Source organism: Ipomoea nil, unplaced genomic scaffold (assembly GCF_001879475.1).
Source record: "Ipomoea nil cultivar Tokyo-kokei standard unplaced genomic scaffold, Asagao_1.1 scaffold2149, whole genome shotgun sequence".
NCBI lineage: Eukaryota > Viridiplantae > Streptophyta > Magnoliopsida > Solanales > Convolvulaceae > Ipomoea > Ipomoea nil.
Genome location: NW_017618577.1, coordinates 503,632 through 520,708, shown reverse-complemented (window position 1 = coordinate 520,708; position 17,077 = coordinate 503,632). Strand labels below are relative to the sequence as shown.

Sequence of the window (17,077 nt, the reverse complement as noted above, 5' to 3'; positions counted from 1 at the left end):
ATTGAAAAACTAAGTAAATATAATTAAAAATATATACACTATACCGTGATCACGTGTATATATATATATATATATATATATATATATATATATATATATATTACAGTATGTATATACTTTTAATTATTACAGACCAGGTAATTAAAAATAAATAAACAAATGAGATAATCAAATAAAATTTAAATTTAAAGCAACAGCATTTAATTCAAGCTTGCAATTCCAATAAGGTGGTTGGTCTTGAAAATTGTTAAAGGGCAGCAATGTAATATGGTCTTTAAGCCTATAAAAGGCTCACTTCAGAGATCAAATTCGTCCAGATTTTCAGCAGTTTTCATCAGCACATTGCATCTTCACCACCTGCAGAGATTCCTAAAAATGCCTTCGGTGTTTGTGCCTGTAAAAGAAATCCCTGAAGTGAAGTGAGATTAAGAGCACGTTGGTGTATGAAGTGCCTGAAACAAGGGGAGAGGCATACCGGCAAGAGCATTGAGTGTTTGCTTCATGATGATCAGGTAATGTTATCTTTCTTTATAGCATTTTCAGACCTGCTCAGGAGTGAGTACTTATTGTCCACCTACTGTTCTAGATTGGTTGAAAAATGGTAAGAAACATTTTAGGATGATAACCCATTTCTCTTTTTAGTATTTTAGGCAAATGAGTGAGAGTATTGGGTTTGTGAAGGAATGAGTCATAAAATGACTACAATGAATGTTAACAACATTCCTGAGAATTTCATGGATATTAAAAATTCAAGAAAGTAAAGCAGCTAAATATCTCTGAAATAGAAGACCCTTTACAAGATTTGAATAGGAGATGTTGTAATCCAACCTAAAATCAAACTGGAGCAAAGAAAATGAAATTCAAGCAAAACAGAATTCAAAATCATACCTCATACCTCTTCCCTCTTTTTCATTTCAGAATCACTAGCTAGAAACTCCTGCTCCTTTGAATCCTGAATTTATAGAAGAAAATAGATTGTTAAATCAATATATACACTCTAATAAATCATGAAAACATAACATACAAATTCTTTGATTCGTGGAAAACAGTGACATCAGATTGTTATCTCATTTGCCCCAACCTAAAGTATTTAAAAACAAATTATAGTAAGGCATTAAATTAAACTTATCTTCAAATTTTTTTTTTTAATGCCGGCAATGTTTTCTAGCAGAGAGTATGTGCTAGGTTTTTTGTTTTTGGCCCCCCTCATCTTATTCGGCCTCTGATTATCGCGTTTTTGCATTTCAAGAGAGAGGAACCTGTATATTTGCAATACAACGCCGTAGTGTGTATCGGTATATGTGTAGGGAAGATCTGAGGTCTAGCCAGCTATTGAACTCGAAAATCTGGGTAGAGGAAGGAAGAAGATGAAACCCATAAGCTACATAAAAAGGAACATACTTGAGAAGAAGAGCTTCGTTTGAGGATTGGTATCGGTGATTACGGATGTAAGGTTGGAGTACAAGCCGAGCCTGGTCACATGTTAGTTGGAGATGAAAACCCTAAGCGACAGGCGAGAGAATGAGAGCTGCAAAGTTTAGAGTGGAAAATTCGTGTAACTGTTTTTAGGCAAGTTACAGTTTATTATTGTGTAACTGTCTTAAATGATTATGGACAAAAAAAAATTAAAAAAAAAAATTTAGAGCAAAAAATACAATTGTGTAATTGTTTTAAGCAAGTTACATTTAATTATTTAGCTATTTAATGAAGAGGTAATAATCTTCAAAGTCACTGCATCTCTATTTTAATTAAATGTAATGGGTGTAATGGATGTTGAATGATTTATTATTGTGGAATAGAATAATATTTACATTACAGTTATATTTTATATTAAAATATTTGAAGTTATAATACAAAGTCTTAATTTATGAAAAAATAAATTATTTTAGTGAAGAAATAAAACTTTGTGTAATGGGTTGGAGAGAGAGAAATTTGATGTAAAAATATACTGAGATTTTTTTTTTTTTTTTTTTTTTTTTTGTGTGTAAAATTTGTTGTAGAAATTGGTGCAGAGGGTTAGAGATGGTCTTAATGTTAAGAGAAAACGTTTTATTAATGATTTTATTGGGTTCGGGTTAAAGGCTACATTAATGCGTTAGTTTTGGGCCGGATTATTTAAAAAAAAAATGAAAGAAATAAAGCTTATGCCAAGAATTTATTATATTAAGTACTATATTTGTTAATTTAATATTATAAAATAATATTGATGTAATGGGTTGGAGATGAAAAATTAGCTGTAAGAACATATGAAAAATATTTCTTTTAGTGTAAAATCTGATATACGAAATAAAATAATATTTTACATTATAATTAAATTTTATATTAAAATATTTAAATTTATATTACAAAGTCTTAATTTATGTAAAGAAAAACAAATTATTTTAGTGAAGAAATAAAACTTGGTACATAATTTTGTATAATGGGTTAAAGATAGAAAAAAATATACTTAAAATACGACTAAGAATACCGTATACAAAGACGTTTTCATTAATGTGTAATACAATTGCTAAATTTCATTTTTTCTTTATTTTTTAATTATTATTATTATGTTATATTGTTTAACTAGTAATTCACCCGCGCGATGCACGAAAAAATTTATGTTATTATAAATATAAATAAAAATAGAAAAACTAAAATATTTTAAATTGTTTAATATAATAATATTTTTGAGCTTCTATTGGTCAAGTTTTTATTATTTTTATAGAATACAAAATTACAATTAAAATTAAAATTAAAATTTTGTATGGTTAATATAATCTCTAATTATGTGCATATTCAAATAAACTTATAGAGAGAATTTACATAATTACATTGATTTATTTTTAATTGTATTTCATCTATATTATAATTTTCACAATATGAATAATAACTAAGATAATTACATTTGGAAAGCAAATTTCAAATTTTGTATGAGTAAATTTAAACTCTAATTGAACACATTTTTTATATGATTATATAATATATAGCTATTTTATTTTTCAAAAGTACATTTTTTATAGGATTATATAATATATAGCTATTTTATTTTTCAAAAGTTGTGTTTTTTTTTTGTTTTTTTATAATAAAGGATGTTGTGGCATTAATTGTAACATTAATTACTTCCAAAACCATATAGCTTTATTATAGTTAAGATTATAGAGTGAATTCCATTTTTGGTCCTACTCTTATAGGGGCGTTTCTAATTTCAGTCCACTTTTATTTTTTTGCCACTTTACAACCACTGTTATTAAATGTGTTCCACTTTTAGTCCACCGTTAATATTTCCGTCAAGAGGCCGTATAATCAAATGGTATTTTAGTCTTTTTATGTTTGTCTCTTCTCTTTTAATCTAGGCGCTTCGTCCTCCTCCGATATTCGAAGATGGCTCTTCGAACAACGAGAATGGGAAGCCAAAGCTACATCGTTTCGTTCGTTCCAACATGGGCCGGCGAAGTTTCTTAGGTTTTAGGTTTAATGTTCTCATTTCTTTAGTCAAACATAGTCTTGGATGAGAAGAAAGGTCAAAATACCCCTAGATATTACACGGCCTCTTGATGGAAATACTAACGGTTGAACTAAAAGTGGAATACATTCAATAATAGTGGTTATAAATTGGCAAAAAAAATTAAGGTGGACTAAAATTGAAAATGCCCATATAACAGTGGACCAAAAATGGAATTCACTCTTAATTATATTATTATTTTTATTATTATTATCTATGGTCGTGCATCGCACGGGTGCAAATACTAGTGTATATATATATAAATATATATATATATATATATATATATATATATATATATATATATATATATATATATATATATATATATATATATATATAGCATCTTGACATTTCCTGTTGTATGATTTGCATATAGGGTATGATGAGAAGTACAATACTTGTTGTTGTTTATGAGTTGGCATGATAGCATGAGCTTGCTTGTTGAGTTTTAAATATCTCTTTACCTATCAATTTGAGCATGAGTATTACATGATGAGTTATGATTAGAGATATCTGTTTAAAGCATGAGAATTGTGTTTAAGTTGAGTATTTGAGAAGAACTTGTTTATATGAAGCCTAGGATTCTAGCATATAGAGTTGTTTATGAGCATGTATTGAGATTGTTGTTTAAGTGTTTCAAAGTACTTGAGATTATGTGTGATTGTCAAACGTTTTCTAAATCTATATCTACCGTACTTTACAGGGTTGAGTGGCTTTATACTGAGCATTAATTGCTAACGGGTTTCTTTTCCTACTTGTTTTAATAACCTCGTTCAGGTGGGCCCAGTGTTTGAGAGCGTACGAGTTAGATTAGTGCGTAGTTATGTGATGGTAGATTCTAGCTTAGATTCTACTTTAGACATTGATGTTTAGATGTTTGACTGATCTTTTGTTGGTGTTTGAACACCGGGGTTTGTTCCCCAAGTATTGATGATGATTTTGATGAGCTTGACTCTAGATAGTTATCTTTTTGTAGCCTATGCAGTCACCATGTGGGGTAATTGTGGCGGTGACACCTGTATCTTTTGGTGTAACACCCCCGATTTCCATACTAATTTAAACCTTAATCATGCAGATAACTAGCCATAAAAACATACACAACGGAAGACTAAATATGGAATATATGAAAAACATAGGGTGCTATGTCACGCCCACCCAACAGTGAATGCACAGGCGTAAACGTCTGCAACATAATCCACTATTCAAAACAAAGCCAACGATAAGGAGTCTAAAGTCTAACAACGGCGCACAGGCCAAAACCATCACAAGGTTCAAGGGAATCTACACTATCTGTCACTAGAACGCGCTCTCGTCTACTCAGCACCTGAAAGAAAGACATAAATATATGGGACGACGCCCAGTCAACGAATAATGCTGGTAACCCACCAATACATGTGAAATATCATATGTATATAGCTTATTTATATAAAATCATTTGCGAAACGGATATAGTATATATATAAGTTCAAAGCTAAGAGTAGAAGTCAAACACAAGACTCTTATGCACTCACAACAAAGATAAGGGAACACATCCCAAAACAAAAAGAAGTACAACGACACACAAGAACGGCTCAAGGCGTAATCTACCATCACATAGTAGATTATCACCCGACATGCATAACACAAGAGAATAAGGATACAACCATTGGCAACACATGCCTTTGTGACAACACATGTCACAAATAGAGAATCACACACACAATGGCTACACAAGCCTTCCTGACATCACCCATCACGAATTGATATGCCTTCCTTATGCCCGGTTCCAACCTTATGGCTACCCCCAACCTTATAGCTAGTTCCAACCTGTACCTCCAGGACCCCTTATTCCCCCGAGGACCATCGTCCCCACTCCGACAATCTCCAACAATACCACAGATTTCATAGTACATGAGGGTACCGATCACACATGGCAACACATGCCTTGGTAACACATGTTACCCTTAACAAATACGTGAACCTTACACAAAGGTCACAAACTCCATAATCGCGTCATGGCCACCACGAGGACCACTACCGTACCTTGGTGACTAATGTCCCATACCATTAATCGTACAATCCAGGTACAGCCACACACACCACACCATGATAGGAATCAATCAACAGATCTCAACGAAGATATGAAACCACACTCAACAAGGAAAGGATCACAATCCGACTCCAACGATGATTAACACAAGTCATCATCCACAATAGGAAAGGACAAACAACACACACGCTAGCATTTAAACACCGAACTAGCATGCTTATCAAACGGGTAAACCAAACATAGTTCCGAAGAACACACAAGACTCATCACGGTTCAACGAATCACAAGGTTGAACACTTAGCACGATTCAAGACACCAAAACCTACATGGAATCCTACCATATAGTTCTAGACACACGAAACATCAAGAAGACACTCAAATAGTTCCACAAAAGAACATCGGGAAGTCAAAAGACCAAATACCGAGTCAAAAGAATCACGGGGAACAAATCCCCGCCCAAGTCCACATTGTACCCCGCGGGTGGGGCCACGGGTGGACCCCCACCCGTGATACCGCCCACGGGTACCACACCCACCAAGCCATGTACCCCGCGGGTGGGGCGGCGGGTGGTGCACTACCCACCGTTCCGCCTGCAGGTACATCCCTGTACCACAATTAATCCCTTCGGAGATTTTCAACTCCAAGCTCAAATTCAAGTCCAAAACATGCCAAATCTCACCAAATACAACAAAATGACTTGAATCAAAGGAATAGCCAAGCAATGACACACATGAACCCTAATAACAAGCTCTAGATATGCATTTTCACAAGACAATGCATCAGCACTCACATTTCCTAGCAAAATCACATGTAGAATCCAAGAAATCATCATATAGGTAAGCAAAATAGATTTTGTAGAGCATGTGTTACCTCTTGAAGACTCAACTTTCACTTTAACCACTCCACAAGGCTCCTAACAAGGTCCCCTCTCCACACCCACTTCAAGATTATACCAAAAGATCATAAAGATTTCATCTTTGAGAAAAGACACCTTAAAAAAATACTAAAAACACAAAAGGAACATAGATCTTACCCTCCTAGATGCTCAAGAGTAGGAAATGTGGAATCTTGGAGACAACCTTTGAAGATTTTGTAAAGCTTCAACTTGGCTTGGAAGAAAAGCTATCTAACTTTTAGAGAGAAGGAAGAACTCATGTTTAGAAAGTGTAAGGAAAAGAATGAAGGGTGTCTTCTAGGTTAGCTTGCAATACTAACATGAGGTGAAATGTCTTTATTACCCTTACTAAAATAAAGAAGTGTAAGGGAACAAGGGTACAATCCTCAAGGCTTTAGGTACAACACTTGACTTTGGTTTGACTAGTCAATTACTAGTACCCAACTATTGAATTTTCAGGAATTTAAGGAATTAAATTACCAATTGGATTAGGATTAATTACTTAATTAATCTCCTAATTGAATTTGGATTACGGGGTGTCACATTTGGATTAGTTGGTTTTTAAGTTAATTAATCTTACTTATCTATCTTGTTTAAGTTATATATTTGTGAATTAGATTCTAGAAAAGTGGGGTGTTACAACAAACTCGGAACTGGTAGTGCATATAACCCACCAGAACTATTGCCCCGAAGAAGAATCTCCTTGGTGTTGGTATCCTTCACAACAAAAAAAAGATGGTGAAATTCAAAGAATACTTTATTATCAGCTGCAAATTTTTGAACCAATAATAAAGAGGTAGATAATGTGGGGACATGAAGTATATTAGATAAATGAAACGACCTAGAGGGGGTATGAAAAGATGCATGATCAATATGACTAATAGGCAAATATGTACCATCACCGACACACAATGTGTCATTACCATTATACTCGTCTGAGATAGAGAGTGCCGCTATATCTGGAGTCGCATGATTTGTTGCACTCGTGTTTGGAAACCAAGTGTGAGAGTCTGGTGAGGATCTGAAGGAGTTCCGTGATAAACCATATTAGCCTGTGGATCCTTTTCATACCGTTTGTAACATGTATGCGCAGTGTGCCCTAGGATCCCACAAAGTTGACACTTAGGTTGGTGATTGACATTCCTACCACCATAGCCATGACCACCATTCCCGCAATGGCCGCCACCATCGCCACGAGACTGCCCGGACTGCCCGGAGCCACGCCCACCACCACGCGACTGGCCACCCTTGCCGCGTTGTTGCTAGCCGGTTTTCTGGACGGAGAATGCTGCCAGCGATGAACCCCCACTACCGGCGATGAACTCCTTGGCGCCAACGAGATTCAAGAGTTCATGAAGCGTTACTAGTGTGCCTCAAACATTGAGGGAAGATACAAGACTCCGAAATTTAGGCCGCAAACCCCGAAATACATAAAGGTTTTTTTCTTCAAGTGGAAGGTGCCGGCCAGCGAGAGTTAGGTCTTCAATGAGAACCTATGCCCAGCCGATATAATAAGTGACAGAGGCATCACCCTGTTGGAGCGTCTGAAGTTTCCCGGGAAGGTTCATCGAGTGAGACCGAGACGAAGAGGCAAGTGCGGACGTAATGGCAGTAGCCAAGGACATAACTTCATCAGACAACGATGACATGAGCATAGAGAGAAGTGCCTGATCCTGACGAACCCATGGATGATAAATAGGATTCGGTAAAGGCGACGCTCCCTCTTCGCCAGACGGGATCGTGGCCTGCGGGCAGGGATTGGTTCCATCGATGAAACCCATTAGGTCATGTTCGATGAGAAAAGGAACAACTTGAGCCCTCTAAAATAAGAAGTTCTGATGAGTCAATTTGACACTAATGAAGTGATGAGTCGTGGAGAGGGTGGTTACGGTTGAAACAACCGATGAGGGAGGGGTATTAGAAATGGTCCATTCAGAGGAATTGATATATCCGTCGGCCATTGGAAAAAACCTTAGCTAGCTGATACCATATGAGAAATGTAAATAATTGTATTAACAGTGATAAATTACAAGAGTACAGGGCTTAAGTATATATACAAGAGGAGACAGGGGGAGACTGAGATTGGGAATCATAAGTAGACTCAAATACATAGATAGAGTCCTAATAATTCATTGTATTTAAAACACTCATCATCAAGATACAGAATGAAAAAAGATGGAAAGATAGGGAAAATCATCCGAATAAGAAGTGATCACGAGAGAGAATTCGAAAGTTCCCAGTCAAAATCTTTTGTGAAGAAAATGGAATTCACCATGAATTTGCAACCCCAAAAACACCTCAACAGAATGGAGTAGTTGAAAGGAAAAATTGAACTATTCAGGAAATGGAAAGGGTTTTACTAAATCACAAAAGGATATCACCAAGGTTTTGGGCAGAAGCAGTAAAGACGACATGTTATTTGATCAATCGAGTATACATAAGGAGAGAAATCAATATGACACCTTATCAAATCTGGAAAGGAAAAATACCAAATCTAAAGCATACACAAGTATTTGGTAGCAAATGCTATATATTAAAAGACAGAGAACCACTGGGTAAATTTGATATTAAAGGGGATCAAGGAATATTCCTAGGCTACTCATCAAACAATAGGGCTTTTCGGGTGTTTAACCTCAGAACAAACAGTGTAATGGAATCCATAAATGTGGTCATTAATGACACAATTTCAATAGGAATGAAACACTAATGATGATGAAAACCCAGAAGTTGATGAAACAACTGTTCCAACACCTCCGGCTACTGTCACACAGGAATACAAAACAGAGACAGAATCTGAAGAAGCAAAGGAGACAGAAACCAAAAAGGAATTAGAGGAGGAGGAAAATTGGATTCATGAAGGAACAGATTCTGAAAGTGAAAGATCAAGAACTCATGCAATTTTCAAGAAAAGGAGAAAAGAAAAATGTCTGCTAAAGAAAAGGGAAAGAAAAAAGTGGAGCCTAGCTGAACTATTGTACAAAATTGGGAAAGGGTTCAAGATCAACATTGGAAACATCATCCACACACAGATTACAAACCTTGATGAAAACAACATGCCTAAAACCTCTCTCATCTTCCCAAATTTGATCTACTCAGTTCTGTCAACACCACCATCAAATTGAAGTAGGGAGGACACCAGAATGATCTAAAAACCACAGCTCCAAAAGAGAACCCAACAGATCAGCAGACTCTAATTAAGTATTTTGAAAGAAGACTGGCTGAATTGGAAGTCTTAGAAAAAACAGATCTTAAGGAAGCAAATGAAAATCAAAGAATAGAAAATAGAGGTTTTACAATGGCTCAAGGCTTTAAAAGCAGAAAATGAAGAAGAAAGTCAAGAAGAAAGCCAAGAGGAAAACCAAGAGGAAGGTGTTGAAACTTCTGCTTCAACAGCCTCATAATCATTTTAGCCAAAAAGGGGGAGAATACAAGGAAGTTGTGATGATCTGGTCAGTGATGTTTTTGTGGTCTATCTAGATCTTGTCAGTGATGTTTTTGTGGTCTATCTATATGTAGCTAGAAGAAATTTTTTTTTTCTTTCCTGTGTTGTGTGAACATAGCCTGTGTGCTCTTTTTATGTAAACTCTAATTTATTTCTCCTGCTAGCCTACCACATGTTCTAAGGAAGAACAATATTATTTTGTTTGTTCTGCATAGTCAAAGACAGCTCTATCAAGAATAAAAGATTCAGGGAAACAATTAAGGGGAGAAGTGTTAAGTCATCAAGCTCTCATCAGATCATGGTTTTTGCAAAAAATTGACAAAGGGGAGGGGGAGAGTGTTGACTCAAGGATTCATTGTCGAAATTGTGTGCAAAAAGGATTACAAATCCTAATAAAGATAGTAAATAGCAGATATTCCAAATCCTAGACAGAGTAGGATTATCAAGCTTTATTCACAAATGAGTAGGAAGTAGGTATTATAAATAGGAGCAGCTCTCCATCACAAAGACTCACGCATTTAACATTAATTTTGTGAGGTCTGAGAGTCATTGAGAAAAGTTACTAAATTCCCCTAGAAAGTAGTACAGGTGTTTAGGTTACAATAGTACGATAGGAAAGATCATCTATTGTGTAATTTCTGATTCCAAACAATGTATTTTCAATACTGAGCTTTTAGTGGATTTAGGCAAATTCTCAATTTGAGAAGTGCCTCGCAGATTAAGGTTGTTGCCCGAACTGCGTTACAAACTAACTGTGTTACAACTTCTGTTTCAACATCACTGTGTGCTGCATTTTACAAATTTCAAAATGCCTAGCTGTACTCTAGAACATTGAAATATTTCTTCTAGTTAGATGTTTTGAGGGTAAAACTTTAAGGTAAGAATGTAAATGCGTGTCTATTTCGTATAGTATGAAAATGAAAATATTCAACTAAAAATAAAATTTCAAAATATAATGTAATGGATCTCAGCGTTGCACTATACTAACTTTCCAAGGGGTCACCCATCCTGTGATAGCTGTAAGTCAAGCTCGCTTAACCATATTGTTCTTTGGCTATCTGGTTGTCATATCCTACTTAAAACCAATTGGTGATAAGTAGGTGGACATTAACCATTTAACCACATCCCTCCACGGTAAGCCACAACGCCGCATCTCCAATCGAGCAGGGGTTGAACTAGGCCAACCCAGCCCCCTCCCAGCATCTGCCGCAACCATTGAACACCAAGCCCAGTTGCGCAGCATGCCTGACTCGGTCCTTAGCTTTCACGCCCACGGCCAACCCAGCCCCCTCCCAACAGGGGCCGCAATCCTTGAACACCAAGCGCAGTTGCGCAGCATGCCTAACTCGGTCCTTAGCCTTCGCGCCCACGACCAACCCAGCACCTGCCGCAACCTTTGAACACCAAGCCCAGTTGCGCAGCATGCCTGACTCGGTCCTTAGCCTTCGTGCCCATCATCCCCTCCCGGGACTGGACTTGGCTCGACCTACGCCCACATCTCATCTGGGACTGAACTCGGCTTTTGCCTCGCCATCGATTCGAACCCGTGACCTCGGCTCTGATACTAATTTATGGATCTTAATGCTGCATTATGCTGACTTCCCGGGGGTCACCCATCCTGTGATGGCTGTAAGTCAAGCACGCTTAACCACAGAGTTCTTTGGTTATCTGGTTGGCATATCCTATTTAAAACAAATTGGTAATAAGTCGATGGACCTTAACCATTTAACCACATCCATCTATGGTAAGACACATCGCCACGTCTCGAATCGAGCAGGTGATGAACTCGGCCAACCCAGCCGACGTCCAACATAATGCAAATCTATTTTTCAACTTTTTTTACTAACAAAGTAAAAGATTCAAATTCAATCCAATAAATAACTAACTTTTTAAAATTTTAAAAAACAACATTCTAAAGATTAATATTTCATATGTTTCCTAACGTATTTCAGTTAGGGCCTGCTCAGGACATCTTAATATCTTATGGTCAAACCAAAATAAATAAACTTATCTTCTTTGAAATAGTGTCTTCTTTAAAACTTAGAAGTAAGATAATTCTGATCCCTACATTTTTATTTTCCGGCCTGTTTGAACTTAGCATGGAAAGTCCAAACCATTTCATTCATTTTTTTTTTCCCCTCAAACAATGCCGGAAAGAATTGCCACAATTGTACGTAAATTTTTCAACTATTGTTCATGTAAGCTTTTGTTGACAAATTTTAACCATTTGTACTTCTCTTCTTATTAATAATATAATATTTTGAAAGCAAATTAAAATTGTAGAAATGTAAAAAATAATCTAAAAATGAATAAGTGTGAATGAATGTTATAACCTTCATTTATGTTCATTTTTCCTTATGTTTTTTTATACATTATGATATAAGAGTTGTACTATACAATATTTTAGACAAACATATCACTACCGTTATAACTTCCGTTATCTTTTCCACTATTATTACCATGCACATGCATCCACCATATATTTTCTTATCTTCTTCAATAATAATAATAATAATAATAATAATAATAATAATAATAATAATAATAATAATAATAATATACACATTATTATTATATTATTTACAATAATATAAATATTTAAAATTTAAATAAATCTAAAATTTTAATATAAAATATTAATGTTGGACATTTATTTTTACACATTGTACATAAAAAAAAAATACTAGTAGAATAATAAAAGTATGTTGATAACTTGATATAGTAGTATAGTTCATTTTAAAAGTAGGGGAGAATTGTTGAGCATATATGGAGAACTAATAAATGGATTAGTGGCTCATGACTAAAGGATGAAAATGTAATTACACATTTAATATTTGTACGCAATTATTATGGCAGCGAAATATTCGGGGCATTTGTCCACAACTTTTACTGGCGATGTGCTTTTACAGTTTTTTTTTTTTTTTTTTTTTTTTTTGAAAGTCAACCAATGGGTTGTATTTATAGATAAGCTGAAATAGCATCAGGTGGGATATCATCCCAATACATAGCTGTATCATACTGAGAAGCTGAGGCTGCTAGACTATGTGCTAAGTAATTTTGCGATCTAGAAATAAAATGAACATGACAATATGTAAAAGTAGTAATATGGTTCCTGCATCCATCTAAAGCATAGCCAATATATGATCTTGGTAGTTGATACGGTGGTGTCAAATATTTTTGTAGCGTCTGACAGTCCGTATAAAGCTCAACAGATTGCACTCCCCGATCACGTAACCATGACAGGGCCTCCTTGCAAGCATACGCCTCTGCCATCAATGGTGAATAACAATATGGTAATGGCGCAACAAAAGCCGAGACAAAATTACCGTTCAATCCCATAAGTACCGCACCTACCGAAGCTTGATTGGACCCATCGAAATAGGCCGCATCGACAAAACATTTGTTGCACTGTTGCCGTTGTCCAAGTGGGTGTGTTGAATTGCTTTGCACGGCAGTAAGTACTCCAGGCGGTTGGTTGTCGGCAGCAACATTTGGAGCAGCGGCAATTGGTGGAGGCAGATGCACCTTGCGCCATATATTTACCGCAGCATGTATCATAGCCATCGTCTTCCTCGGATAAGTCAAACAAGCGTCCCATACTGCTCCATTTCGGGCCTTCCATAGGTAGTATAGTATTGCAGCTGCGTAGGGAATTCCATAAGAGTCTAAAATATTCAACAATTCATCAAACCATTCATAAAAAACATTTGTCACAATGCTTGGTGATGGTAGGTTAGATTGTGTCCAAATGGCTTTAGCATAGTCACAGAAAACCAATGCATGCATAACATCTTCATTTTCTACCCCACACACGGCACACAATGGACTCACATCCACCCTTTTACTACGCAAGTTGTTAGTAGTAGGGAGGATATCATTTATGGCCTTCCATATAAACATTCTCCATTTGGGCGGTATTTTTTGTTTCCATAAAGTGAGCCATTTATTAAACCCCGGGTTCATACTACTCTCATAATTTCCAATAATACGTCTGTACCCATCTTTAACTGAGTAGCAACCATTGGGGTCCCCATGCCAGTACCACTGGTCCTCATATTTCTGGGAGACTGGTATTTTTAAGATTCTTGACACATCTTCTGGCTCAAAAATATCAATAAGCAAATGATAATCCCATGTTCCTGTCCCCTGATCCATTAAGTTGGCTACTCTAATATCAGCCAGCTGGGGTGGCATTTCTGTTTGGATCATGGGCTCCTCTCCATCTTGCAACCCAGGATGGTTCCACACAGAGGTAGAATTTCCATTCCCAATCCTTCTTCTCACGCCACTACATACTAGGCTTTTTGCAGCCATAATACTCCTCCAGCAATGACTGGGATTATTCCCCAGTTCTGCTTCCATAAATGAAAGTCTAGGGTAATATCTGGCTTTATAAACTTTTGAGACCAATGATTCCGTGTTTGTAAGTAATCTCCATGCCTGCTTACCCAAAAGAGCCACATTAAAAGCCTTAAGATCTTTAAAGCCCAATCCACCATATTTCTTAGGGAAACATAGCTTATCCCAAGCTGTCCAATGTATTTTCCGGTCAGTCCCAGATCCCCACCAATATCAGTTCATAAGACGCTCAATAGCAGTACAGACAGACGCTGGTAATAAAAACACACTCATTGAGAAGGTAGGCATAGCCTGGGCCACACTTTTCAATAGGATCTCCTTACCAGCCTGTGACAATAATTTCTTATTCCAATATCCTATTCTCTGCCGGATCTTATCCTCAATGTAAGCAAAAGCTGCTTTCTTATTCCTCCCAATAAATGATGGCAAGCCAAGATATTTTCCAAAATTAGGAGCCTGCATTACCTCCAACACCTGCGCCACATTATCCCTTTCTTCATCAGTTGTATTCCTGCTAAAACATATACTCGATTTCTGAAAATTGACCTTCTGTCCAGACAACTTCTCATACAGTGACAGGCAGTTTTTTTATCTCAATAGCCTCCTGGCCAGTTGCTTTAAAAAACAAAAGACTATCATCAGCAAAGAAAATGTGTGAAACAGCGGGGGCACCACGCGCTACCCTGCATCCATGTATTAGACCCCTATCTTGTGCTCTCTGCAATAGCAGTGATAGGCCCTCAGCACAAATAATAAACAGAAAGGGAGATAACGGATCACCTTGCCGCAATCCTCTAGTTGGTATAATTGCATCACTTCGAATTCCATTAACCAAAAAGCTATATGAAACTGTAGAGACACACATCATAATAAGATCAATCCACTTAACATGGAAACCCAGTGCCACAAGCATACCCCTCAGAAAAGGCCATTCCATACAATCATAGGCTTTAGCCATATCCAACTTCAGTGCACTCCATCCTACCGCCCCACACTGCTTCCTGTTCAAATAATGCCCTACCTCTGAGGCTACCAAGATATTATCTGTAATCAATCTGCCAGATATGAATGCACTTTGTGACTCAGATATCATTCATCAGGGGCTTCATCCTCTGTGTCATCATTTTAGCCATAACTCTATAGACTACATTACTGAGTGCAATTGGTCTAAGGTCAGAGACCAACTCCGGATTATCTTTTTTTGGAATTAATACCACATCAGTGTCATTGAGCCCCGGGGGAAACGAGCATGTATTCAAACAATTAACAATAAAACTCGAAACATCCCCACCTACAATATCCCAAAAATTCTGATAAAACCCTAGATTCATTCCATCCGGGCCCGGTGCTTTTACAGTTAATCATAGACTTTACTCAATAAAAAATTAAACTTAAAAAATACTCGTATTTTATTATTATGTTTGGAATAAAATATAATAATAATAATAATAATAATAATAATAATAATAATAATTATTATTATTATTATTATTATTATTATTATTATTATATTATTATTATTATTATTATTACTATTATTATTAGGATCATACTTGTGTGCGACCGATCCTTATTAGTGAGATATATCGTGTTATGTTAATATGAAAATATAATACTTATATTGAAAAATGTAATATTAATTAGTAATTAGAAATAAAGTGTTTGTTACTTAAAGAAAATGTAATACTTTTGAAGAAAAATGTAATAATTTTAAATCAAAATATAAAAGTATTACATTTTTCCTTAAAAGTATTATACTTTTCCATATAAGTTATAATTTTATTCATTACTAGTATTAAGGGATGGTATACTAAGCTTACTAAATGAACCGGCCTAAGAAAGTAATTGGATCAAAGAAGTCAAAGAAGGTGTGACAACCCAAAATACTTTCTTCCAATTTTTATTTTATAAAATTCTAAATAAATTATTTTTACTCCTACGATAATTTTTCAAAAAGGGTGTATGGATAAAATATTTTTAATTCCTTATTTCTAGCAATTTAACACCAAATATTCATACATTTATTTAAGATTTTAAAAGCCCTATTCCATGAGTATAATTATGTACTCATGTTTTGACCCAAAAAATCTATCGGAGAGACACCTGAGAGAAACATGTGAAACTGATAGCCAAGTTTTTGACCCAAACTTGATTTCAAAATGAACCTAACTCATTCCTATATTTATTATATCGTATTAGATCTAAACTTGACTCAACTTTTGACCCAAATTTACAACCCGAGATTTTAACCCGCGAAAATGACCCAAAACCCTCCTAGTCGTGCACCTCTAGAATTTAGGGTTTTGTGCCCTATAAAATAGCACTATTCCATTCATTTCCTGATCTCTCCATTCTCTGCCTCTCCACTTCATTTTCTCTTGCAAGGAAGACACCAACAAAAGACTCCAAGCTTTGTAAGATTCATTTCTTCTTCTCCCTTTGTCATTCTCCATTTCCATTCAACTCCTTCTTCTTCTACTTCTTTCCTTTTCCTGCTACTGAGTATGTTCATATATGTGTGTATGTTGTTGTTTGTGTGGTCATGGAGTCTTAGGTGGTGAAAGGGAATACTAAGTTTGAAGATAGAAAGGAAGGATTTTTGAGGTAGAGGCTAGCAAGCTCAAGGTATAACCCATGAAAACCTAAACCCTAACTATTTTTCCCTTAAAAATCTGTGAATGGCTATATAGTTTAATGTTGATGTTTGTTGCTTGATAATGATGAAATGTGTGGTGTTTGATGCTTGTATGATGTGGGTATGATGCCTTGTTGATGTATTAATGATGTATTGATGCCATAATGTTGTTGTTGAATGTTTTGGAAGAGTGTGGTGGTGTGGAACTGGGGTTTTCGGACTGGAAATGGTGT

The 17,077-nt window shown here is 35.9% G+C and overlaps 1 protein-coding gene across 1 annotated transcript; it reads right to left on the bottom strand.

The window, feature by feature from the left end:
- Positions 1 to 749: 749 nt before the first annotated feature.
- Positions 750 to 15,302, bottom strand: LOC109149044. The gene is made up of 5 exons (XM_019296668.1): positions 14,781 to 15,302; positions 14,533 to 14,683; positions 13,205 to 14,379; positions 896 to 952; positions 750 to 839 (listed from the first exon to the last, which is right to left on the bottom strand). Exons 1-5 carry the CDS (start codon positions 15,300 to 15,302, stop codon positions 750 to 752), a joined length of 1,995 nt encoding a protein of 664 aa, XP_019152213.1.
- Between the last annotated feature and the right edge of the window lie 1,775 nt (positions 15,303 to 17,077).

What these genes read in the sequence shown, in the direction of transcription:
- LOC109149044 (XM_019296668.1), bottom strand. Translation starts at nt 15,302, where the DNA reads ATGATATCTGAGTCACAAAGTGCATTCATATCTGGCAGATTGATTACA. An exon ending in TAAAAAAACTGCCTGTCACT is followed by an intron (nt 14,684 to 14,780) that starts GTATGAGAAGTT and finishes AATGTGGCGCAG; the next exon opens with GTGTTGGAGGTAATGCAGGC. An exon ending in ATGGGTCCAATCAAGCTTCG is followed by an intron (nt 953 to 13,204) that starts GTAGGTGCGGTA and finishes CTATAAATTCAG; the next exon opens with GATTCAAAGGAGCAGGAGTT.